The sequence below is a fragment of the Cordyceps javanica genome, chromosome 1 (assembly GCF_051103115.1).
Source record: "Cordyceps javanica chromosome 1, complete sequence".
Classification (NCBI taxonomy): Eukaryota; Fungi; Ascomycota; class Sordariomycetes; order Hypocreales; family Cordycipitaceae; genus Cordyceps; species Cordyceps javanica.
The window spans coordinates 731,507-754,781 of record NC_139295.1 but is presented as its reverse complement, the minus strand read 5'-3'; the positions used below and the strand labels follow the sequence as shown (position 1 = coordinate 754,781).

The window sequence follows — 23,275 nt, the reverse complement described above, 5'->3', positions numbered from 1 at the left end:
GCGCGGATGATCTGTCAATGCCGGGTGAGGCGCACCGGCCACGCGCGCAGCCATTGACCTGGTGTTGTAGAAGTTGAGTAGAAGAGGCGGCGGGCAGGGGGCAGTTTCAAATGGGAAGGTTCGAGGGAACGTGACTTGTGCCCTGCGTAGTCATGGAGTCTTCTCTAGATGAGACGCTCCGTTCTTATTCAGGCACAATGCAGAATTTGGTGTTGCCATCTGTATGTTCTTTGTCTTGCCTGGCAAGCTCTGGCCGCCTTGTTACATTGAGCCTCTGAGTGACAGGACTGAAAGGAAAGCAGATACTCAATTAGATACGTGGCCAGGCAGACGTAGTAATGTACTGGATGCGCACGCTTTTGTGTCCATGGCGACACTGCAACACGATTTTGACTTGCTGTACGCCTCGAGCAGTAAGAAGCATCGATTTTTATTCTGATCAGCTTTCTATGGTATGTTATCAGTGGATGATGATAATTTGGTGTAAATCGGTACCGCTCTCCTCTGCCTGCGTCTCTATTCGGGTCTTCCCTCTGTATTCTCCGTCTACAGTCTACTGACCCGTTCTTCTCTTCGCTAAGCGTAACGGACCGGATTTCGGTCCATGTACGATCTGATTTACGCCGGCCGAGATGGCAATGCCGACATTAGAGCCGTGCCTTCATCACCACATCTGACATGTCACTAGCTACCAGCAAAAGCTAACAGGGTCATCTACATCTATATCCTTCTAGCATGGCAAGCGTTGGCTCCGGTCATTGCGTGGCCACTCCCGACTTTTCCTTTGTGAGAGTCATCCCCGCCCCAGCCGGTGTCAACTCAGCTTGTATATTTTGACCGCTCCGTTTGTTGCGCTTTGACAGCCAGAGACATGTCAGGTCATCCGGGTCAGCCAAGTAGTGGGGTTAAATTACCAGACCCGACCTAGCTACCTGCCAAGTTTCTGCCCAGGAGCGCCATCTGAGCAATCATCTCAGCAGCAGTGGCAAGTCCCAAATCGTGCCAAGTTTGCGGCACACCGTCTCTTTCTTTTCAGCGCTTTCCACTTGTGGATCCGAATTATATGCGACTATGAGGATGAGCAATAATCTTCAAGCACATACATACCACAGCAGACTCAAGCAGAGCAAGGCCGATCAGAGTATTCAAGCTGCCTCGGGTCTCTTTGTATCCTTACCCATCACTTCTCGACTCTAACGCTCATCCACTTTTGGAGCGCGCCTCTTTTGCCTCTTTGTTGTAGTTGGTGACGGTCCTGTATACCACCTTGTACATGTAATAGCCAGGAGTTTGCTCGTGGGCGGGCCTCTTGGTACAGTTGTGGAAAGTGTCATATTCAAAACAGTCAAGGGAGAAAAAAAAAGCGCATGGCTTCTATCAAGACACACTTCGACAATCTTAACAAACGAGTCGCTCAAAACAATGTACAAAAATTCTGAGAGCGTGAAAGCTTCTTATCCAAGATACTCGTCTTGAATCAAGCTGTACCACGGCTGGCCACCGCGCCATGAAGCTTCCATGAGCTTACGAGCGCGCTTGACCTATCACGACGCAAGAGATGTTAGCCGTTGCCGCACCACAAGTGTTAACCTCATCAATTTTCGTACCTGTTTCATGCCGCTCTTCTCGGCGCTCTTGAATCGGGCGAGTATCAGCTTGCGCTGGGCAACTTCGTATGTTTCGCACCCAGCGACAAACAGCGGAAACAGGCATGCCGTATCAGCTTCCTTCTCCCTGCGTATATGTTGAATACACTCCCATATTCTCTGTACCCCATCCTGAACCTCCTCATCGGCAGAGCCCTTGCGTAAAATGCGGCGGCGCAGGTATACGATGCCAGCCCAGTGAAAGGCTTGGCTGGCGGCGTCCATCTCGGTGAGGCTTCTCATGTCAACTTTGTTCTTTCGGAGGTGGCAGCAAACCTTGACGGGTTTTGTCATGCTTTCCTTGAACCTGCTCTCGAGGTCTAGCGCCGCTTGGATGGCGGCAGCGTCCGGCTCTTGCACGTCAGAGCATTGCCTGACCTGGGAAGAAAGCTCGACGAGGAGTTGTCCACAGCGCGTAGTAAAGCCCATGACGCAGTCAAATTCTTCATCGTCGTCAACTTCAATCCTGTGCAGCAGGTCGAACGGACCAGTCTGAGGCGAAATGTCCTCTATATATGGAGCGGTGCTGACTTGGCCCATAGTATCAAGATATGAAAACCAGCTGAAAATGAAGGATAGCTCTTCATTCTTTCCATCTTTCCCATTCATAATTGCAAGGCGTTTATCAACCAAGCTGCGTGTTAGATTGAGGTGTTTTTGCCAAGGAATGTTGGCCCCAAATGTGCTAGGGGATGACTTTTCGAGTGATGTCAAAAGTACCATTGATAGCAAGGTATCATCCGTTACTGCTTGGGTTTGGTCACCGAGCATCACCCGCAAGACAGAGAAAATATCTTCTGCCCATTCTGCGATCCTCAACTCGGGCTCCATCATGCGCAAAACCTGCGACCGATGCACCGCTGTAGCATGGGTTAGCTAGCACATGGTATGCAAGATGCAAAAGTTCTGACCTGCGAAAGCCAGCATCAGGCTGAGAAGAATATCACTTTGGAATGCAATGGCCGGCATGAAATTGCTAAATGGATTAGCTTCTTTGTTGTGGTAGGGTGCCATGACTAGCTCGTGTTAGCCCAGTGTTAGAGGTCCAGCAGTACTCATCGTCTTCACACCTTTCGCTGTGTAATTGACAAAGTGGTCCTAAAAGTTCCGTTCAGCATGAGCAATACTATTGGGCTACCAATGAGTACTCACGAAGAACTGTAGCGTTTCATGTTAGTAAAAGTATCTTTTGCAATGGTAAGGTGCACTCACCATCATGTTCGTCTCATCTCTCAGTCTGATCAACCCAATGTCAGTAACTTCTCTTCCAATCTCGGCGATAATGTTGTCTCACTTGTCTGGGATTGGTGATATGCCTTTCGGCAGGGCATTTATCGTCTGTTGGTAGTCGCTGCTGATTATCCAGGGCGGGTTCCCTATTGCCGCTGTTGCCTGCTCGGGGACCGTCTCAAGAGTCCGTGTTCCGGTCAAGGGGCCGTTCATATCTCCCATGGCCATCATCCAAGGGTCTCCGCTCATAAGGCACATCATGCTACAAGTGGGTGCACTACTGTAGCCGACTTGGGCCATGTACGAGAGGCTGGTTGGGCATTCTACACAGTCGGTCCCTGTGTCATCAACGCTGGATCTACGATCACACGTCTCAACAGTTGCAGAGTCCCCCCATATTGATTTAAGGGCCATCTCATCGCTTGTACAAGATGCCACTCTCGATAGTTGTGGCGAATTCGAAGTCATGCAGCCTAGCATAGCGTCCGTGTTGTTCCATGTGCTGGACCATCGGAGATCCCCGGGCGACTGGCCCTGTTCCAGATAGTAAGAGTCCATCCGCGCGTCATTTTGTGCCGATCGAGAGGCGATTACTTCTTCGCTGGTCGAAATCGTCGACGCGGGACTTTGCGCGGTGCCGGTGAACTGTGTTGTGGTGGTGGTCATGGTCATGTTGGTGTCCTCACTGCCGAGGGCGAATCGGATGTTTGCGGAGGGCCGGTCCATAGAAAAGGCGTCATCCAAAGACTTGGCCTTTTTCTTCACCACAACAGATGAGTCAATGTCGGAGCCCTGGTGCAGATCCTGGAAAAGAGTATGCTCAAACTCGTAACGGATGGGACCCGTGTTTGCTGGATTCGGTTCGGTTGCATACCGCTGAAGTGGCACGCCAATGCTATCCGATGCAGAGGAGTCGACTAGAAACTCATTGCTGAAGAAAGTTGGCATGGAGAACGCCTCGTCGGGCTCATCAGCGCCGCTGCGGCGCTTTATCCTCCGGCCTTCCCAGTTTAACCTGATCTTGTAGTCACAGGTATCACCAGTTTTCAAGCAGCTGCCACGGAGCGTCAGCCCAAATGCCGCATCAGCACTGGGGGCGACTATCCCCGAAAACAAAACGTAACCTACTTTTGACAAACGGGTCGTTCTTCTCCGCACTTTACCTTGCGGGATTTGCAGGGCCTGCTTTTTGTCAAAAAGAATGCATAGGCCGCCATGTAAGTGGCTAACTCACCAGCAGCCGGTGCGGCTGCGTCGCTTAGGCTCCGAGGACCCTTGGTTTTTTGCGCGTGGCATCTTGGCCGGACAGATCTCATGCCAATATTCTGAATGTGATTTGATGAATAGCCGCTGATAGGCACTGAGACACAACAAGAGCAACAGAGCGTGTTGGCGAGCACACGGGGAATGGTCGAGCAGCCAACGTTGGCAGTCGGTTCGGGGTTGGTCGGGTTCTTTAAGTACAGCATGGATACGGAATCAACAAGAGAGAATAATATAGAAATTTCAGCCGTAACGGGAACAAGGCCGTATTTAAATCACATACAAACTCGCAACAAGAGACTGGACAAGCGAATGGTGGGCAGATGGCGACCCCAGTGGACAGGGGTGGTAATTCCAGCTGGCTGGTGACGCTTGCCTCATCGCTCAGCCAATGGGGCCGCTCGTAATATAAGATGCTAAGCAGACTGCGACATGACAGCAACGCGTGGTACCAACCGAGCGGGGAGAGGTCCGTCTCTACAGCTGCCTGCAGGCGTTCAGCGTCAAGATGTTGGCAGCAACTGGGAAGAGCCCGGCTCGTCGCGGCTGGTGGGGGAATAACCAGGCTTCACGCTAGCCACGGTGGCTGAAGGCGCTATTTGGCTCAGCTCGGTGACAGCAAGGAAGCCTGTAGGAAAGTGAAACATGGACTATGCGTTGCGACGGGCCCAAGGCCGTGTGGTATTCGTCCTTTTCGACAAGCGGGCTTGCCGACGATAATATTTTGGCAACCTTGAATCGTTTTCTTTTCTTCCTTTCGCCTCGCTTAATATTCTTCTGCATCTACTCTTACATGACGTCAATGTTGAGGATTTTGATGTCCTCTTCCGGCTTCTCCTTGTATGTGCGCGCATTCTCAATCTTCTGGATCACGTCGAACCCTTGAGTCGCGCGACCGAATATCGTATGTTTGCCGTCAAGCCATGGCTGCAGGACATCTTTCGGTTAGCCCAACGTGGGGTTCCGTCATATAGGCAATGAACGCTGAAAATATAAAGCAGGAGCGGGAAAAAATCTTGCAGGATCATCCCGAGCGGGAGGGAGGTAGCGTGCCCACTTACCGTCTTTTCCGTGGTAATAAAAAACTGGCTGCCATTAGTGTTGGGGCCTGCATTGGCCATGCTGACAGTGTACGGCTTGTCGTGCTTGAGGCTGCTAAACTCGTCCGCAAACTCGCGACCCCAGATGCTCTCGCCGCCCGTGCCGTCGCCGAGCGGGTCGCCGCACTGGATCATAAATTTGCGAATGACGCGATGGAAGATGGTATTGTTATAGTAGCCCTGCTTTGCGTGCGTGACGAAGTTCTCGACCGTTTTCGGTGCCGCATCGGGAAAGAGGCGCAAGTGGATGTCACCATAAGTAGTATGGAGCACCGCAGCACTCCCTGTCTCTGTTTTCTTAGCATTGCCCTCCTTCTTGCGACCCTGCGCTGTAGGCCTCTCGTTCTGCACATCGCGCGTCGATTTCGAGATTTCTTGGTCATTAGTGAAGAGATAAAAGCGGACTTTGCCCGCCGCCGTGGCTACAAGAATAGGGTCACGGGCTTCCGATTCCTGCAACAGGGGGTTGCTCGAGGCACCCATCTCCACGGAGGTGACGCCCTTTTTCTGCGGCTGACCCTGGTAGACAGCCAAGTTGATGGCGCGCAGGCCGTCATCCCTCCCGTACGTCTTGACCACCTGATTCGTGTAGGTGTTGAGGACTTTGATGCCCAACATGGATCCATACAGCAGAAAGTTGCCTGATTCGTCAAAAACCACATTCGAGGCGGACCTCATGCTCTGGGACTCGACATCACGCTCCTGGGCTAATCGACGCCCGAACTCGACCTGATCCATTTTCTGGGACGCACTACCCGCCTGCTGCAAATCTTCCATGGCCTGCAGTGACTCATCGTAGGTACGATGCAGCTTAGCGGAGGCAAAATCGAACAAGCGAATCTTGCGATCAGGCAATGAGAATGCCACAAAGCTCTTGCCCTGCGGGGAGACGGTGATGCATGTCGGGACCGACTTGGCTTTTTTAAAATCGAACAGGTTCGTCGAGCTCTTGTACTCAAAAACACCCTCGGGCTTGTCGTATGTACCGCTCGGTCTCCAGTACTCGACCATGCCGCCCTCGTCGGCAGATACGACACAATCGTAGCTGTCATTAAAGGCCATCAGATGGACAGGGTTTCGGTGCAACCCCTTTAGGGTATGGATCGGCTCCTCCGTCTCCCCCCTGCCGTCGTACACATGTACGAGCGGCTTGCCCTCTTGGGACACAGCTAACAGCGGAAACGAGGCGCCCTTTTTGTGCACCCAGCATAGGCTCTTTGGGACGTAGGTGAGCGTGATCATGGACAGCAGATCGAACGTGATGACGTCAAATATCTTGACCGTTTCGTCCGCTCCTGCAGTGGCAAAGCTGCGTCCATCCAAACTAACCGCGACGGCTTTGATTTCGCCATCGTGCGCGCGGAACTCCTTGACAAACTCGATGCCCTGCGCAATCTTTTTCCAGAACTTGACAACGCCGTCGACGGATGAGGTGATGAGAAATTCCGTAAGCGGCGTCCACGTCACAAAGGAGACCTGCTCCTTGTGCATGAGCGACCGAGAGTATCGCGCCGACGCGGGCAGGGCGGCCACGTAGAGCTTCTCGTAGGGCAGAACGCGACGCTTCTTCTTGGGCGCTTCGGCCGAGGGCAGCTGAGGGCCCATGTCGTCATCGGAAGAGTCTGCGCAGGCGAACGTTAGGTCTTTTCTAGCCTCATTGGACGGGCGGCCGGTCCCGTCGCGGGATGGCGTACCTGAAGCGTCATTGTCAAAGTCGGCGTGGCTTCGCTTCTGGGCCGCCGCGGTGTCGTCTGCGGCGCCGTCAGCCATGGCTGCTGCTGTCTGTGCCTTCGGGGCGATGGCCGCCTCAAGATTGGTACTGCGGGCTGCGGCGGCAAGTTGGAAAGCGCGCTGTTGTTGCTGGAAAAGCTTGGTGACGAGCAGGGCCTTGGGCAGACGATGACTTTGCGACGGAAAGTTTTACTGGAGCCAACGGCCAGCACTTTTTGGTGGGGGTGCGGCCGGGTGCAGCCTGCAGCTCTCCTAATTCAGGCACAACGTGGTCGTGACAGGCCATGTACCCTGCCCGCGCGCAGGTTCGATTAAAATCGGTTCCGAGACCCTTTTAGTAAATGAACTGGGTATCTCTCGCTTTGATTGAACGGAAGCCACCTTGCCATTTTTAGCGACAGAGCTTGGCGCAAGTGTTCGATGTAATCTACTCCGTACCCCGTCCCCAGCCATGCCGTCCCCGGACTTTTAAGCACCAATATTTCGCCGCCTCCGCAAAACAGGTACCTACTAGGCTACTACCCTGCGACGCCGGCGCGCCGGGCGCAAGCCCTCAATTTTGCTTACCTTTCGCCGGCATCCCAGTCCAGTATACCTATCATCTCATTTTGATAGGCATTCATTCTTCAGCACCATTCAAAGTACGACCTTACCGGAGCCATGGCTCAACATCCTCTCCAGAGAGCGCAGTCGCCCGGGCAGGGCTTCTCCCTGTTGTGGCATCTCGTCGGCATTGCCTCGTTCGCGTCTAGCTACAGGTTCCTGCTCCAGTGGAAGACGCCCGTGAGCGAGTCCTACGGCTGGCACCTGCAGTTCCTGACCATCATCGCGCTGACGCTCTCCTTCTTCACCTTTGTCGTCGCGGTGGTGGCTGACGTGACCCGCAGCGCGACTTTGTTCGGCATCAAGAACTCGCTGTCCATTGTGGCCACGCCCCTCAACGTCGTCGTCACGACCCTGTACTTTGGCATCTCCGCCATTGACCCGGAGCTGGTAGTTCCTCCCGAGTTCAAGATCCCCCTGGCCGTAGACCTGGGTTTCCACTTTGCACCGGGTCTCCTCCTGGTGTTTGACTACCTGGTGCTCAGCCCGCCGTGGACGGTTGGCGCGCCTGTGGTTATGGGCCTCAGCACCAGCATCGCTTTTGGTTACTGGTACTGGATTGAGCTTTGTTACAGCAAGAATGGCTGGTAAGTTTGTTATGTGGCGGCGGCATTCCGTCCGAGTCTTGCTGACTCGATTAGGTACACTTATCCGATCTTTGCTCTGCTCAACACCCCACAGCGTGTTCTCCTGTTCGTCTTTTCAGCCGTTCTGGTCACTGTGGCGTCATCATCCCTCAAGGTCGTGTACGCCAAACTCAACGGCCCGGCTTTCGCTGCGGAGAAGAAGACCAATTAGGATTTAGGATTTTGTAATTCTTACTTTTTTCTTTCCTCGTACGAGTCTTGGATACTGGTATGGATACTCTTTGTATTGTGCAGCTTATTTAGACTTGTATATTGGGTTGGTGGTCATCAGCTCCTGGCCACTCCCCTCCTTATCAAATAGATTCCTGAAAGGCAGCCTACAGATTTGATCGAACATCGCCGGGGTGTTGAATCTTTGCTAGTCTAGAGATGTTGAGCTCTGATATGCTCTTGACGCCAGAGATGCCCATGGTGATGTCGAGATCGGCGAGGAGGTTAGCCATGACAGCATAGGCACCGTCCTTGCCAGCAATGCCCAGCCCGTAGACGATAGGTCGACCAACGAACACGGCCTGTGCTCCGAGACAAAGAGCTTTGAAGATGTCGGCACCAGTGCGGATGCCAGAATCCATCATGACGGTGATTTTGTTACCGACAGCCTGAGCGATGCCGGGCAGCGCATCGAGGCTGGAGATGGTGCCATCAACCTGGCGGCCGCCGTGGTTGCTGACAATTATGCCGTCCAGGCCGTACTGGACAGCCAGCTTGGCATCCTCGACGCTCAGAACACCCTTGACCACCATTGGGCCGTCCCAGTACTTGCGCAGGATTTGAATCTCCTCCCACGAGCGGCTGACGCCCGGAAAAATCTCGCTGCACCAGTACATGCCCGCCAAGACGGGGCTGTCCTCGGGCGTGTCGCCGTCGGTCCTTTCCGCAAACTTGCGCCGAAATACAGGGTCTTGGAAGCCGACATCGTCACCGACGCCGACCAGAAAGGGAATGTTGGCTGTGTCTAGGTCGCTCGGTCTCCAGCCCATGACCCATGTGTCTAGCGTTACGACCAGGGTCTGGTAACCGTTCTTTTTTGCCCGGGTCAGGATGGAGGCGGTAATCTCCTCATCGAGCGGCCAGTAGAGCTGAAACCATTTGTCGCCTTGAGGACAGGCTTCAACGAGCTCCTCAATGCCCGTCGTGGCGGATGTGCTAAGAGTAAACGGAACTCCCAGCTCGGCGCAGGCCTTGGCGTTGCCAATCTCCTTGTCAGGGTGCATGGTGCCCTGTACCCCGAGCGGCGCCATGAGAAGAGGGGATCCTGGTTTTCCGCGTCAGACTTGAAAATGTATCGCACGGTTGACCAAAAATTCCAGCTACGTACTGTACTTTTTGCCGAAGAGTGTCACGCTCAGATCCCGATCTCCAGTCGGTCTCATCATGCGGGGAATGATCTTCCACGAACGAAACGCAAGGCGGTTTGCGTGCATGGTTGCGGCCTCGCCAGCCGAGCCGCGAATATACTCGAAGCCTCTCTGGAGAACCATCTCCTTGCGCGCTTGCTCCTCGAGAAGGTTAGGGTCCGTCGTCACCCTGGGCAGATTTCCCATGACGACGCCCTGCTCCAGGACGGTCTTGACATGGTTGGCATATGGCAAAGGGCCGTCATCATCGCCGTTGTCGGACATGGCGTATGCTGCAGAAGGATGGAATCAAGGAGCGAGATGGAATTGCGATTGAAAAAAATCCGGGGTAGGGCAAAGCAAGAATGCGGAGGAATCGGTGACGGCTTATCGTGGCAGGGGAGTAGGTATGTACTTAGGAGACGGCGTTTATACCGGGAGCCGTGCCTCGGTTCTCCGACCCGCTCCTTGTCTTCAGGCGATCGGTTGATTGCTGCCAGCACAGATGTTTCTGTTTGTGCGGCGAGCTTCCTTGCGCTCCCTTGTCACCCAACGATGTTGACGATTTTAGCAGATCCATATATATGCTCCTGGCATTGCAACTCGGGACCCCATCATCTCTTCAGATGGCAGTGCAGCTGCAATACTCCGTACTACTGAGTACATTCAGTTTGACAGTGGTGCAGTGATTGGCGTAACAAATTCCACGGCTACCATTTTATGCTACCCTGAATTGTGCCCAGAATTGTCAGTCAAGGCAAGAGTTTGGGGTTCCAAGTAACTTGGATAGTGTGCTGCTCCTTTCTTTCTAGAGATTATCCAAACTGCTATCATTTCTGTGACCGTGTCTCGCTTGACCGTGTCTCGCTTGCCTGTGCCCATACTGTAGCCAGATTCAGCGGCCGCGCTATCTCATTATAGCGCTTCCACTCGCTCGCCGCAAACCCCACCACCCCTCGAGGCGATAATCTGCAGCATTCCTCACATTGACGTCTGCGTCGCTTCATTAACGTCGCAAAACGTTGGCGTAGAGACTCACGTTCTACCAGCCTGCTGCGGGATTACGAGGCGCTTTCACGCCACTTGTCCAGAATGGATATCGATGATATCCTTCGCGAGGTTGATCCCCAGACACATCGCATCCCCCGCCAGACACGCGAGCTGCAAGCTCTGACGCGTCGATGGGTAGCAGAGAGGTCTGCGCCAGAGCTACTGGCGTAAGTATCTTGCAGACTTTCGTCTTTTTTTGTCTCCCTCAAAACCTCCTCCCATCAATCGACTCAGTCTTCGTCCAATGGAGTCTGGCTGGCGTGCTGACATTTCTTGGGATTTTTCTCTAGTTGGCCGTCGGACGGGCTGTTTGAGCGCGTCAATGATCAGATCAAGGCGCAGATCGAAAAGATTGAAGACATGACTGGCGACATGGACCCCAAGACCAATTTCGCCCTCATCGTCATACAAACCGAACTAGAACGATACAAATTTCTTGTACGAAGCTATCTTCGCGCTCGAATCGCAAAGGTGGGCAGTCTGCTCCAGCACCAACATCAACACTTTTACGTCGTCAACTTGCTAAGTGCCTGTGTACAGATCGACAAACATACGCTCCATTACCTTTCGAATGAAGAGCTGCGAGGCCGACTATCATCGACGGAGCTTGCATACGCCACTCGCCACCAAGCCCTCCTCCACAATCACTACCTCTCCTCCTTCCTCGCTTCGTTTCCCGAGAAGCTACAGAACCTCAACGACACGGCCGGCAATATAAGCATGGTTGACTCGCCTGATCTAGACACCGCAGTCTTCATTCGGATGCTGCGCGACAAGGATGTCTACGGTCGCGGCACAGACGCGGACGTGACACTGCCAGCATCCAACGGCGACATTCTGATTCTGCGCTGGTCCAATGCCAGGCAACTAGTGCTCGACATGGACGCGGAATTGGTGTAAGGCCCGCCCCACCTCCCCCCGGAAGACAGACAGAAGCAAAGATATCCCATGCTGCGAGTGTAAAATCTCGCCGCAACACCAAAAGTAGCTCAGCCGAGTAACACGGCTCCCTATCGCTATAACGTTGCCACATTACGGCCAGCAGTACGACATGATGAACTTGATGACGATTTATATTCCACATAGAATCTAATCCGGACAACGCAAAAAAAATTTGCAAAAAAAAAACTTTTCAATAACTACACCGAAAACGCCTGATGCTGTGAGAGTCTAATCGTTTCATGAAGAGTATAGACATATAGCCGAAACAACGTCATCCCAGTTTCCCGTATCCTTCTCAACTCCTGATATCCCATAGCCTGATCTTGCCTGTATCGTTGCCCACCGCGAGAAGGTTGCTGCCGCGGCCAAACGCGACGGCCGTGATGCGGCCAATGTTGGTCTGCTCCGTCGGCCAGTTCCTGTACACCGTGCACGTCGGCAGGTGCACCAGCCGTAGGGCGTCCTTCTTGTGCTGGCTGCCAAAGGCGAAGAGCTGGCCGTCGGGCGAGAAGGCGAGCGCCGTGATGGGCGTGACGAGCTGCTCAAACGTGCGCGTCGGTGACGGGCGCTCCTTGAGAAGCTGGCAGTCGACGTCGCTCTTGCCCGACGTGGCGGCTAACAGCTCGCTCCGGTCGTAAATGTTGGTGATTCCGCTGTTGGAACCGACCGCGACCCAGCGGTCGTCGCCTAGGACGGCCGGGCCCTGGTGACCGCCCAGCGCAATGACGATGCCGCCGACGCAGCCCTCGTCGTACCAGACGCCGACAAACGACCTGCTTTCCACGCTGTACTCGCCGACCTGACCGTCCTTGCCCAGGATCGAGAGGCCGTCGCCGGTGCTCCACCACGCAAAATCGGCGATGCCGTGGCGGCTGGACAGGCGCGCGGCCGCGATCCACTGCGTTGACGCCACACTCAGCACGTTGACGACGCCGCCGCCCTTCTTGGCCGAGCCCACGATGGCCATGTAGCGGCCGCAGGGGCTGAGGCGGAAGCGCTCCATGGTCTTGTGCTCGAGGCGGTGGCCCAGAATTTGCGTCGTCTTGGCGACGGTGCCCGACGGCAGGTCCCAGGTATGGAAGAACCGGCGGCGGCCGCCAAACACAATCTTGTCGCCGTCCGGGTAAAGGAACTCGGCGCGGCGCACGTCGACCTGACGGGCCTGCACCGACGTCAACCGCGGGTTGGGCGTCGGCTGCGCGTCCGGCGCGATGTGGTGCAGGTGCAAGATCGACGCGCTGCTCGCCGACAGCAGCACCGGGTACTGCGGGTGGAACGACAACGACTCGACCGCCGCCTTGTGCTTGTCGGGTATCTCGCGCGTGCGCTGGATGTCGATGACCTCGGGCCGCAGGCGGCGCGGCTTCGCGCTGCTGCCGCTCAGACTAGTCGCGCTGCGCAGGAACTTTTCGAGCGGCTCGGCGGAGAAGCCGCCATGGTCGTCGTCGTCGTCGTCGCTGTCCGAGGAGTCGTCGTCGTCGCCGGCGGAGGAGCGGCGACGCTTGGCCGGGCGACCTTCGGCCTCCTGCGCCCAGGCGGGTGCTGGGTTGAGACGCAGAAATTGCTGGCGCAGCCGGCGGCAGTATTCGGTGCCGCTTACCAGGTCCTCGGCTTCGGTGAGTCGAAGCTTGCGCAGTCGCGTTGTGCCGGCGAGCGAGATGGCCAGGCGCTCATCATCGCTGTCTACCCATACAGGCGCATTGGGGTCGTTTTCCGACTTGGGGGCTGAAGTGATGGGACCCTTGGCTCCGGCCGTGGCAGTGTCCAGCATGAATAGGTCATTGTCGTCTACTTCTTCCAAGTCGCCCGTGTCGCCATCCATGTCCATGTCGTCGCCTAGGCGGCCAAAAGAATCCTTGCCGTCATTTTTGAACAAGTTCGCCCTGAACCCCGCCGTGTCTCCGAGGACCAGCCGTTCGAGTTCTTCCTCATCCGAATCCTTTTCGTACAGGGCGCTGTTTGGTTTTTTCGTGCCGTCGTCAACGTCGCTTCTACTAGACTCGATGTCGGAGGACATTTCGCTATCTGAAAATTCCCTATCGGAGAGATCTTGTTCTTTTGAAGGTGCCATGATTGTCCGGCTGTGCCACTGCTGCGCTGCACGGGTAATTGAATATTCTACGCGACGTGGAAAAGGCTGCTTGAAAGGCATTCGTCACTTTTGCAACGAATAATTTTTTGGTGGTCCCTCTCAGCCTCGCCGAAGTTTATGTGGGGTAGTAAGAAGGTTATCCAATAGAGAGCCACCAGTCCCCGCGAGGCTGACCATTGATGCCCTGAGCAGTTCGAATTCTATCAATTACAAGTCGCTATGCTAAAGAGGAATTGGTTGGTTTTTGATGCCTATGCGAATCACCGTTGAGATGCATTCTGCACTTCGTCTGCCAGGTTGCCCAAATCCGGGTTGACAGATTCTGCACTCTTGAGCGTCAGGACGGCGCCACGCTGGGCAACGTCCACGAGCTTATCTACACGACCGCCCTGGGCAAGCCCAGAAATCAACACACCAAGGAATGTATCTCCGACTCCATTGACAGAGACAACGTCTTTCACGGTCTCCACAGGTGGGAATAGACGCATGTAAACACCCCCTACTACCGGGTGAGTGGCTGGTGAACGGGTGAGGATGAATTCTTCTTCATCTCGATCTCTCAGACGAGGATCGTCTTTGCCCAAGATCGAAGTCATTAAAACGCCTTTAGATCCCAACTTCGTCAGAATCGTCGGGATGTACGGTAGCAGCTGAATTGTTTGGATAGGGACGCCGGCGTCGGTAAGTTCCGCAGAGGTGAGGTGCACGAATCGATCGCGGGCGCCTCTCATCCCAAAAGCATCAATAACTTCGAACCAATCCATCGGCTCAAAGTATCCGTTCTCTTTGGCCGCTGCGTGCATTGCTGCAAGCTCGTACGTGTTGGGGGAAGCCAGGCTAATGCTAGACATGGGGTATAGGTTGAGCCTTGGAAGACCACGCTCAGGGCAAAACAGGCCTTTTGACTTTTCCGCAGAAACTGGCTCAAAGGCAACTCTGGCACGGTTTTCTTCCCCTGCCCGGATCCAGTTTCTAATCTCAGAAGGGGACCAGTTGCCATCCACAACTAGCCATTTCGGCTTCGAGGCAGCGACAACAGAGCGCCAGTGGTCCGGAAAAGAATTCTTAGAAAAAATGTTCATATCAGCCATGGCGAGAACCAGATCTTTATTTCCGTCGTTGACTGCAACGTATTGTGCGGTGCGCCCCTCCGGGTGTTTGTTGCTGTCCAGCTTCATGATTGATGAAGTGCTCAGACCAGCCGTCTCCAGAGACGTAAGAACGGTTTGGCCAGCCCTGCGAGGTGAAATTCAGTAAAGACCAGACTTGGGAGTACGTCAGTGCTTCCAACTTACACATCATCTCCTACCATGCTGCAGAATTGAACCCCAGAGCCGCCACTGGCCAGGTGCGCCGCTATCGCAACGTTGCGTCCGACGCCTCCAATAGACTGGCTGATACGAGACGGGTTCGACACGTGCGGCTGAGGCAACGTGCCCCCAGACGTAGGGCTGGAATAATCACAGCTCAGATCAACAGCAACAGACCCAGCAACAAGGATCTTGGGCGATGTGATGGTGGTAAGTGTTGGCTTGGCTTTTGCCTCAGTGGAATATGAATTGGCAAAGACAGACTGGTGGGATAATGGTCTATTCGACATGCTATATTAGACAACTATATAACAAATCTTCAACAGATCGCACTTACGAGCTGCTAGTTTGGTTTGAGCTGGGTGAGAGCAAACGTGACAGTTCCACAGAGACCTTGGTGGCTCGGATGATGTTGGAGTACACGAGAGCCTTGTTGGCAATCACAGTCTTTTCAGAAGTGAGCTCTCTGAGTCGGCCCAGGATATAGGGTGTATTATTGTTGCCCGTGAACCCCTTCTCATTGGCCTCTCTGACAGCTTGCTCAATGACGGCTTGCATCTCGGGGGCTGGAATGCCGTGCTCTTCCGAAATGGGATTTGCAAAGAACATGCCGGATTCGATGCCCAGCTTTTCTTGGGCGTAGATCATGGAAGCAGCTTCTTTTTCGGTGTACACAGTGGAAGGGCTCTTGATCCCGCTGTTTCTGGCCCAGAAAGCTGGAAAGTCGACACTGCCCTCTCGTCCGTCCGCAAAGGTCGACACCAGGCAGCCTTGGGTCTCGAGGAACTCGAGAGTGCGTGGGATATCAAGGAAGCCCTTGCATCCACTCCCAATGACGGCGACCCGAGTGCGCCCCAGCTCCGTCAGGTCGGCGGAGACATCCATGGAGTTCTCGCCGCCGCGGTGCACGCCGCCAAGCCCGCCAGTGCCAAAGACGCGGATGCCAGCTGCCTTGGCCAACAGCATGGTTCCGGCAATGGTGGTGCCGCCATGAATTTTCCGCCCAGTCAGCCCCTATTGAATCTTGTTAGCTTTTTTAATTGTACTTGGTTGATTTTGGGTGGGTTGACCCTACCATTCCCACTAGATACGCAATATCTCTCCGAGAAGCCTTGACCGTGCCCTTGTCCTCAATCATGCGCAGGATTTCTTCATACGAGACGCCAACCTTGGGGCGTCCATCGACGATGGCGATTATGGCAGGCACACCACCATGGCTACGCACCAAGTCAATGTGCTCCCTGGCAAGGTCGTTTCCCAGCATGCCGTGGGTGTAGATGGTGGACTCGAGCGCCACTACGGGCTTGTTTGTGGCCACAGCATCCGTCACCTCCTCCGACACCGACAATAGCTGTCCAAGTCCCGAAGCGGCAACTGGCGTCGAAGAAAACGACCGCAAGCCAGATGATGGCCGGGATTGGAATGGAGAAATAGCACGCGAGCTGCAAAGGCGGCGCTGCGTGCGAGCCAGGCGGAGGACGGAAGCCGTCATGGCAGGTGAATATTCTCACCTTCGCCGAAGCAAGAAGATTGGGAATTGGCTGTTGTAGCTCCAGCCGAATTCAATCAATACAATCTCTGCCTTTCACAGTGCAGAAACCGTTATTATTGGCGGTAGCGCGGGATTGATGATGAAAGGTCAGGAGGAAGCTACCCCGTCGGAGCTGGCTTCGGAGTCCACCGACAGACAACAGGTGGAGACAGTCCGTGATGAGCCCAAAAATGGTTAATACCGAGGTCGCCAACTAATAAGTATCCAAATTGAGCTTGATAGAACATTTCTCATTTCTCATCGGTTAGAAGCCATGTTACAATATGTCTTCTTTTTTTAAAAAAAAAATTTCATACAGAAATGTGGTGCCTTTTGGAGGAGAGCGGCATGTCGGCGCCTAGATAAGTATAGCGTCTCTCTACTCAAATCGGCAAACTGGCAGTACATCCCGGGTTGATAGGACGTGTATATGTATCTCATTTCATATCAATGAAAGAATACCTCACGCGCCCTCTGTTCACTTACTGGCCTCGCGCTATGGCGTGTTTTGAGTTTGTATAGCACCTACGGAACTAACTGCTGCTACCAATCGACTCGACAGGTGAAGTAACAAGATTGTGTTTTTTTTTTCGTTCTTTCGAGAATGCGACTCTCAAGATTTTCGGAGCTTGCGTACCTACAGGCCAGTTAGAGTATCGGTTCTTAGGTAGACACGGCGCCACTCTCGGCGCGACGATATGCCTCTGCGTACAGGCCTCGAATTGGCAGCAGCGCTGTCCCCAGTGGAAGAGATGCATTGGGGTTGATGATCCTACCGATAGATAGATCGCTTATAGCCCCCCAAGCAACAGGATCCAGGCCTTGCTCTGCTTCTGAGGCGAGGCACTGTACGCAGGCTCTGGTTGCTCGTTCGACCTCGCCCCTACCACTCTCGGATTGAAGAGCCTCCAGCAGCAAATAGTACGCCGCAGCGCCGTTTTTCTCCGGCAAAGTTCCAGCATAGTTTCTTAATACATCTGCATAGCCTACCAGTAGCTCGGGCTCGGAGTCGACCTGTGGCGGCCAACTGCTGTCCAGCACATAGCTGCTGCTATCCGCAGCGGCCACGGGCACAAGTGTCCGCAACAGACGGCCTGTTGCGTATCGCGGACCCCAGAGGTGAATAGCGTTGGCTAGGATATTAGCCAAAAGTGGCTGTATATCGCCAGTCTCCCTCTCGTGTCGAATACCGGTAACAATTCCGCCTCTTAATACCAAGCCTGTAAAGGTTCCTGCACAACAGTACCCATTCGCATATGCAGCGAGGACAAAGTTCAGCCCGGTCCCAATCGCATCCGTGACTGTATCATTCAGGTCGTTTGCCAACAGGCCATTCCGAACCGCCAGCAGACGCAAATCAACCGGGCCATTTTGGTTTTTCGTAGTCGAGGCAGCCCACACATGCGCCGGGAGCACCCCCGAGTCGACGTAGCGCAGCCAAAAATACCGTTCCAAGTTTGGCAGAGCAGTCTCTTTCCTCAAAAAAGGCTCTCTTTTGGCCTTTGTTCCGATCATGGTACCAGACAACACAACTGGCGCCGGATTATCGTCGGCAGTGCCGCAAAAGTGTTGTAAAAGTCGGATGGTAGCTCGTTTCCGAAGCTCGTCAGTATACCACTCTGACTCTGCGGCAGTGTCTGCGGTCTGCAGCTCCGCAAAAAGCATGAAAATGGAGTCTTCAGCCACTTCTTTGGCATTATCTACTCTTCCTTTTATAACTGTCTCCATCCATCCATTGTTATATCCGTAGTGAGAAAGGTCGAGGACGTCAGCTAGGCTGAGCCCGGTGAGCTCTGCAATCTCCTTGATCATCAACATGGGATCTTTGCTTCGAGCGTTTATTTGAGCCAGTAGATCTGAACAGTGTGTCCTCGGCGTAGCGTTCGCCAGCTCTAGAACCTCATTAGGTATCCAGTTTTTCCAGGTCGCTTCATTGACCGGCCCGAGGATCTGGCTTAGCCATAATGCGCAGTAGTTTGAGGGAACGTCAGCTTCCAGGCACTTGGAAGACGTAAATAACTCTTCTGACAGTAGCTGGATCCCGTTCGGCGCAGTCTCCGTCTGTGGCAATGTACTCGGGGCACTGTCGTTGTGAATCGCGTGAACGTAGTCTAGATTCCTTGGACTCCATGCGTGTGCAAGCGCAATTAAGCGATGTTTTGTACTTTCGTCCAAGGGAAACTTGATCTTGTTGCCATTGGCCAACAAGTGGGGCTGTTCTGCTAATCGGCTCGTCAAATCCAGCGATTGACTAGACTCCTGGTTACCAGCTCGCGATTCTGAGGGTTGGTTTTCCATATTTATGGCAGAAAGGAACGGCAGAAAGATATCGCGATCACAACCTTCTTTAGCCATAGGTATTCATGAGCAACCTAGCAGCAGTAATATACTCGTGAGGGTGCAGAAGAAAGTTCAGACGGACACGTTATCTCATACGTGTGCCACACATCTTTCAGCTCTGACCTTGGGGGTGCTGAAGAGTGCAGCGCCGGATGATCCGCCTTCGTCGTCCCTGCATCGACACTCACGCCCTCCGGACAGCTAATTGCGCGCACCGCTACGAGGCTTCCCGCAGTTCCCTTTTCAGCTCTGTATTTTCAAAAATATACTGCCTAGTTGGCAACATTGGCGTAGAAACCGACAGGTCTGGGCCTTGACATGCCGCCTCCTCTTATTCTTTGCTCCTAGGTTGGGTTGTGTCACCACCCGGCTCGTCATCTATTTGGGGAAAAACGAATTCTCTGACCATCACGATTAATCTTTCTTATTTTGGATCACCTTGTTTTACGACTTTCGGGTAAAACATTCGTAACAACAGGATGGCTCGGGCATACACGTCTGGGCGCACCGACTACAGGTGGCATAGTTAGTCCCTACTATGTGAACACGTCGTATAGTGTCTGGGGAGCAGAACTGCTACGGTCGCACTCGATAACTTTTCGTGAATTGTTCGAGCTTGTCCATACACATAGCACCTGATCTACAATCGGGTTTCGCTTGTATTGAACGGGGTATTTGGTACTATACTACAGCTTGGAATTCTATCGATGCTAAGTTCAGAGCCAAGCCATAATCCTAGCATGTTCCCTGCTTACAATTACAAGAGCCTCTGATCGAATACGTATACGGTTATCAGGAGTATAAATTAATTGGCTCTTTACACATGTACTAGAACAATCATGATTGAACCAACCAGGAGGCTGCGTAATCTGCTTGGCCCTGCTGCCTACCCTGTATCACACCATATCAACACAACGATGGCTCAAACTCACCACCATCCAAGCATTGAAAGACGCAGCTCTTCACGGACTGATTTTACGAGCACGTTGACAGTGCATCAAATACTGGCGCACGTATTCAAATGAAAAATTCCGGGGTACCATGCGACCAGCCTTGGTCGGATGTGCGGTTGTGGCTGCGGCCGCCGCGGCAATAGTGTACAACGACGTCGACGCTGAGACTACTTACTACTAGGCTCACCATGACCTTGGCTCTCAGATGAGAACCATGTTGGGGACGCTCTTCAACCGGGTCTCAACAGTTCGGATGAGTCTTTCCGCCGTGGGCAGCGTATTTGCGCTGCCAGAGGTGCCGAGCGAATAACTTAGATGTTGGACGAGAGATTCCGACATTCGGAAGTGGACGCTATGCATCAGCATGGATTACGGGTCGCATCTGCCTGCGGCTCTCGTACTCGTCAAGGCCACCAGCGGAATGGAAGCGCCAGAGGGCAAACAATTTGGTAAAACATCAAGGAGGAATCTGCTACCACAACAGTTATAGTAGTTGCGCTCAAAATTTCCACGGTTGTTGCGTTTGATAACAATCTGGTCATGAACTAGGGTGAGGGTGAGGCTTGCGAGTCGGGCAAGCCAGCAGAGTTGCTTGAGAATCAGGCCATGTTCTACGACGTGGTTAACAGTAGTGGTGGAAAGGGCAAGGTTGGGGCTGCTGTTGCGCGTGGAATGCTAGCACACCAGAGTTCTGGATTTTGGCTTCGGCAAAGTTATGCAAAGCTGCAGCCCGATTCGAAACTGTAATTCATGTGCCTGTTTCGGTCTATCCGTACCCGATGCCTGAATCAAGCTCCCTGGCTGAAGCTGCTAGGCGACGCCGCGAAAATAATTTCACAAGTAGGGAAAGTGGACTCATTGCGGAAGTGGACACGGCGATGTACGCTAATTCCACTATTTTATTATGATGAGCCCAGTAAACCACAGACAGAAAGTGTATCTGGAGACCGCCGCACGGCCACCGGGTTGATTCGCATCTGCGGGGGAAATGTCCGGGGAACTATTGATCGAGTGCGAGTGCCCTCGAGCTAAGAAGAGGGCAAATGCTAAGCCTGCCGAGTACTAGCTAGGTCCGGCCTGTTCTTGACCATCGAGACCTCCTGCTCCGTGAATCCTCCGCATGGAGACCGCAGGGAGCGGCTATATGCCAGGATCAGCGGCCAGCTGGCGGAGAGGGCCGCACACGAAACCAAAGCGCTCACCCGTCGTATCGTTCCGTAACGGCCTCTCGCGGGCAAGCGGGCAAGCGGGCAAGCGGGCAAGCGGGCTCGGTCGCTCCAGGGTCTCCGCTGGGCAAAATGCGGACGTTGGCCTAGACATTAGCTGTCTTAAAAGAGCGGCATAGCATCCTGCAGCGCCACCCAGTGAAAGGGGGAGCTTCTCCGCACTTTTGCGCTTGCCGAGGTGCTAGTGTCGAGCAAGTAGGCGATGAACCTTGACATCAAGCGACCCTCTTGCTTTCATAAAACCATCATTCATAAATAGCGTTCTGAAACCGTCAGTCATCAAGACAACTCGGAAAGACGTTTTAATCCATTTCCATCGTGACGCTGCCGGTGTAGTGCCTCCATCGATAAACCTTACTGTTCAAGGGATCCGACAACACCACGACCTTGACCGTGTTCGAGGGGCTCCATCATGCCTATGCACCAGGGATTCCTTCCGCGAGAGGGCCTCTACAGCGTCCCTCTTTTCAAGTTGTTTGCCAGGACCGCACTCAACCCGTCACTGGTGCTTCCGCTGCTGCTGCTCGCACGGTACACTAAGCGCGGTAGCGACTTGAGTATTCTGCACCCTACCGCGTACGGAGGCATCAAGAAACTCTTCTATTGGGGAGTTTTGAGAACCATTGTCAACTATTTGTCAGACAAGACGCGAAACAACTGGGTCAAGGACCGATATGACTGGTCGCGCGAGATTGTTGTCGTGACGGGTGGTGCTGCTGGCATCGGCGCTCAGATGGTCAAGCTTTTTGACGAGCTGGCAATCAAGGTTGTGGTTCTAGACATCCAGCCGATGGCTTTTGCCACATGTACGTGTTCAAAACTCAGACCGACTACGGGGACTTGAGCGAAAAGATGGCTAACAAGGGACAGCCTCGCGGGTGCGTCATTACAAGTGCGATCTTCGCTCTCCATCGAGTGTGCAAGAAGTCGCGGAGAGGGTGCGGGCAGAAGTTGGGCACCCGACAGTCCTCATCAACAACGCTGGCGTTGCCAGAGGCAAGACCATACTCGAGTCGGAGCCTGGCGACGTTCGGTTCACGTTTGACGTGAATACGCTCTGCCACTACTGGCTTGCCAAGGCTTTCCTTCCCAGCATGATTGAGCGGAATCACGGCATGATTGTGACTGTCGCTTCCGCGGCCTCGTGGGTCACGGCACCAGCTCTGGTTGACTACGCCGCGTCCAAGGCTGCGGCGCTAGCTTTCCATGAGGGCCTCTCGGCGGAGCTCGTCACCCGATACCACGCCCCCAAGGTTCGCACCGTCGTTGTGCAGCCGGGCCATGTCAAAACACCCCTCTTTCAAGGCTTCAACCAGGGCAACGACTTTTTGATGCCGAGCCTGGAGGTCGACACGGTGGCCGAGGGCATCGTCAAGCAGGTCCTCACCGGTCGCAGCGGCAATGTCATCCTGCCCGAGACAGGTGCCTTGGCGGCGCTTCTGCGCATCCTGCCGGACTGGCTGTCTTATAGATCGCGCATTGACGGGGACAAGTACATGGCCAAGTGGAACGGCCGCCAGGTGATTAAAGACGTGAATGCGTCTTATGAAAAGGAAAAGGCTAGCGATGCGGGTGAGAGCACGGTGCTCGTGGCGCGAGATTGAAGGTTTGAGCGGCGACCAGGTTGAGCGAAAGCTGGATGGGAGAGAAACTGAGACACTTTGGTCTAAATAAGCTGGGGAGTTATCAAATTGTACATCTTGACTGTTGTTCTTTTTTTTCTCCCGGGGATTCTTTTATTCGGCTAATTTTTTTTTCTATAGTGTTGCAGTTAGTACTACTACAGTCATTTCTGTGCTCTTTGTTTGATAGTCGTTGGTGTCGATGGTAGGCCCATGATTGGTGCAGGGAATTTGTGACTGGCAGAGACCTCAAGACAGCTGGTAGCTGACCGACAAAGCGGACCGACAAAGCTGACCGACAGCGGCTGACAACGATCTGGCAGCTGGCAGGAAGCATATTTATCAAGTGCCGGACGTCCGTTTGTTTGCCATTTGCAGCCGGCAAGCCGTAAAGGGGGGGTCAGCCTCTCTTCCTACAACAACAACAACAACAACAACACCACTGCCGACCATCACGAAGCAATGCGACTACGTTTGATAAAGAAAAAGCCACCCGAACATTCCGGATTCCGTGCGCTCTGCGTTGTGTCTCAATACGGACTCACGGCTTACGGCAAAGACTGAGAGCTGCAGAATCACAAATAATAAAAAAACACACCACCACCAAAAAAAGAAAGAAAAAAGAAAAAAAAAACACAGGCAAAGCCATGCG

The 23,275-nt window shown here is 53.7% G+C and overlaps 9 protein-coding genes across 9 annotated transcripts; 3 read left to right on the top strand and 6 right to left on the bottom strand.

Moving 5' to 3' along the window:
* Positions 1-1,454: 1,454 nt before the first annotated feature.
* V2A60_000227 (fungal specific transcription factor domain-containing protein) lies at positions 1,455-4,172 on the bottom strand (the record flags this gene model as incomplete). The annotated part of the gene is made up of 8 exons (XM_083251598.1): positions 1,455-1,541; positions 1,608-2,506; positions 2,558-2,662; positions 2,717-2,744; positions 2,799-2,804; positions 2,859-2,883; positions 2,941-3,930; positions 4,111-4,172. The coding sequence occupies 8 exons, from the start codon at positions 4,170-4,172 to the stop codon at positions 1,455-1,457; spliced, it is 2,202 nt and encodes a 733-aa protein (XP_083107724.1).
* Positions 4,173-4,928: 756 nt separating this feature from the next.
* Positions 4,929-7,009, bottom strand: V2A60_000226 (WD40 repeat domain-containing peptidylprolyl isomerase; the record flags this gene model as incomplete). The annotated part of the gene is made up of 3 exons (XM_083251597.1): positions 4,929-5,066; positions 5,201-6,861; positions 6,934-7,009. 3 exons carry the CDS (start codon positions 7,007-7,009, stop codon positions 4,929-4,931), a joined length of 1,875 nt encoding a protein of 624 aa, XP_083107723.1.
* Positions 7,010-7,630: 621 nt separating this feature from the next.
* Positions 7,631-8,371, top strand: V2A60_000225 (FAR-17a/AIG1-like protein; the record flags this gene model as incomplete). The annotated part of the gene is made up of 2 exons (XM_083251596.1): positions 7,631-8,160; positions 8,215-8,371. 2 exons carry the CDS (start codon positions 7,631-7,633, stop codon positions 8,369-8,371), a joined length of 687 nt encoding a protein of 228 aa, XP_083107722.1.
* A 166-nt stretch (positions 8,372-8,537) lies between these two features.
* On the bottom strand, positions 8,538-9,842 carry V2A60_000224 (lactate 2-monooxygenase; the record flags this gene model as incomplete). Its single annotated transcript, XM_083251595.1, has 2 exons — positions 8,538-9,475; positions 9,539-9,842. The coding sequence occupies 2 exons, from the start codon at positions 9,840-9,842 to the stop codon at positions 8,538-8,540; spliced, it is 1,242 nt and encodes a 413-aa protein (XP_083107721.1).
* Positions 9,843-10,649: 807 nt separating this feature from the next.
* V2A60_000223 (DNA replication protein SLD5) lies at positions 10,650-11,507 on the top strand (the record flags this gene model as incomplete). The annotated part of the gene is made up of 2 exons (XM_083251594.1): positions 10,650-10,774; positions 10,898-11,507. 2 exons carry the CDS (start codon positions 10,650-10,652, stop codon positions 11,505-11,507), a joined length of 735 nt encoding a protein of 244 aa, XP_083107720.1.
* Positions 11,508-11,844: 337 nt separating this feature from the next.
* Positions 11,845-13,620, bottom strand: V2A60_000222 (WD40 repeat domain-containing protein; the record flags this gene model as incomplete). The annotated part of the gene is made up of 1 exon (XM_083251593.1): positions 11,845-13,620. The coding sequence occupies one exon, from the start codon at positions 13,618-13,620 to the stop codon at positions 11,845-11,847; it is 1,776 nt and encodes a 591-aa protein (XP_083107719.1).
* A 281-nt stretch (positions 13,621-13,901) lies between these two features.
* V2A60_000221 (Indigoidine synthase A like protein-domain-containing protein) lies at positions 13,902-16,443 on the bottom strand (the record flags this gene model as incomplete). Its single annotated transcript, XM_083251592.1, has 4 exons — positions 13,902-14,877; positions 14,937-15,230; positions 15,289-15,965; positions 16,027-16,443. 4 exons carry the CDS (start codon positions 16,441-16,443, stop codon positions 13,902-13,904), a joined length of 2,364 nt encoding a protein of 787 aa, XP_083107718.1.
* Positions 16,444-17,145: 702 nt separating this feature from the next.
* Positions 17,146-18,613, bottom strand: V2A60_000220 (uncharacterized protein; the record flags this gene model as incomplete). The annotated part of the gene is made up of 2 exons (XM_083251591.1): positions 17,146-18,432; positions 18,512-18,613. 2 exons carry the CDS (start codon positions 18,611-18,613, stop codon positions 17,146-17,148), a joined length of 1,389 nt encoding a protein of 462 aa, XP_083107717.1.
* Positions 18,614-21,413: 2,800 nt separating this feature from the next.
* On the top strand, positions 21,414-22,605 carry V2A60_000219 (SDR family oxidoreductase; the record flags this gene model as incomplete). Its single annotated transcript, XM_083251590.1, has 2 exons — positions 21,414-21,807; positions 21,872-22,605. The coding sequence occupies 2 exons, from the start codon at positions 21,414-21,416 to the stop codon at positions 22,603-22,605; spliced, it is 1,128 nt and encodes a 375-aa protein (XP_083107716.1).
* Positions 22,606-23,275: the final 670 nt, after the last annotated feature.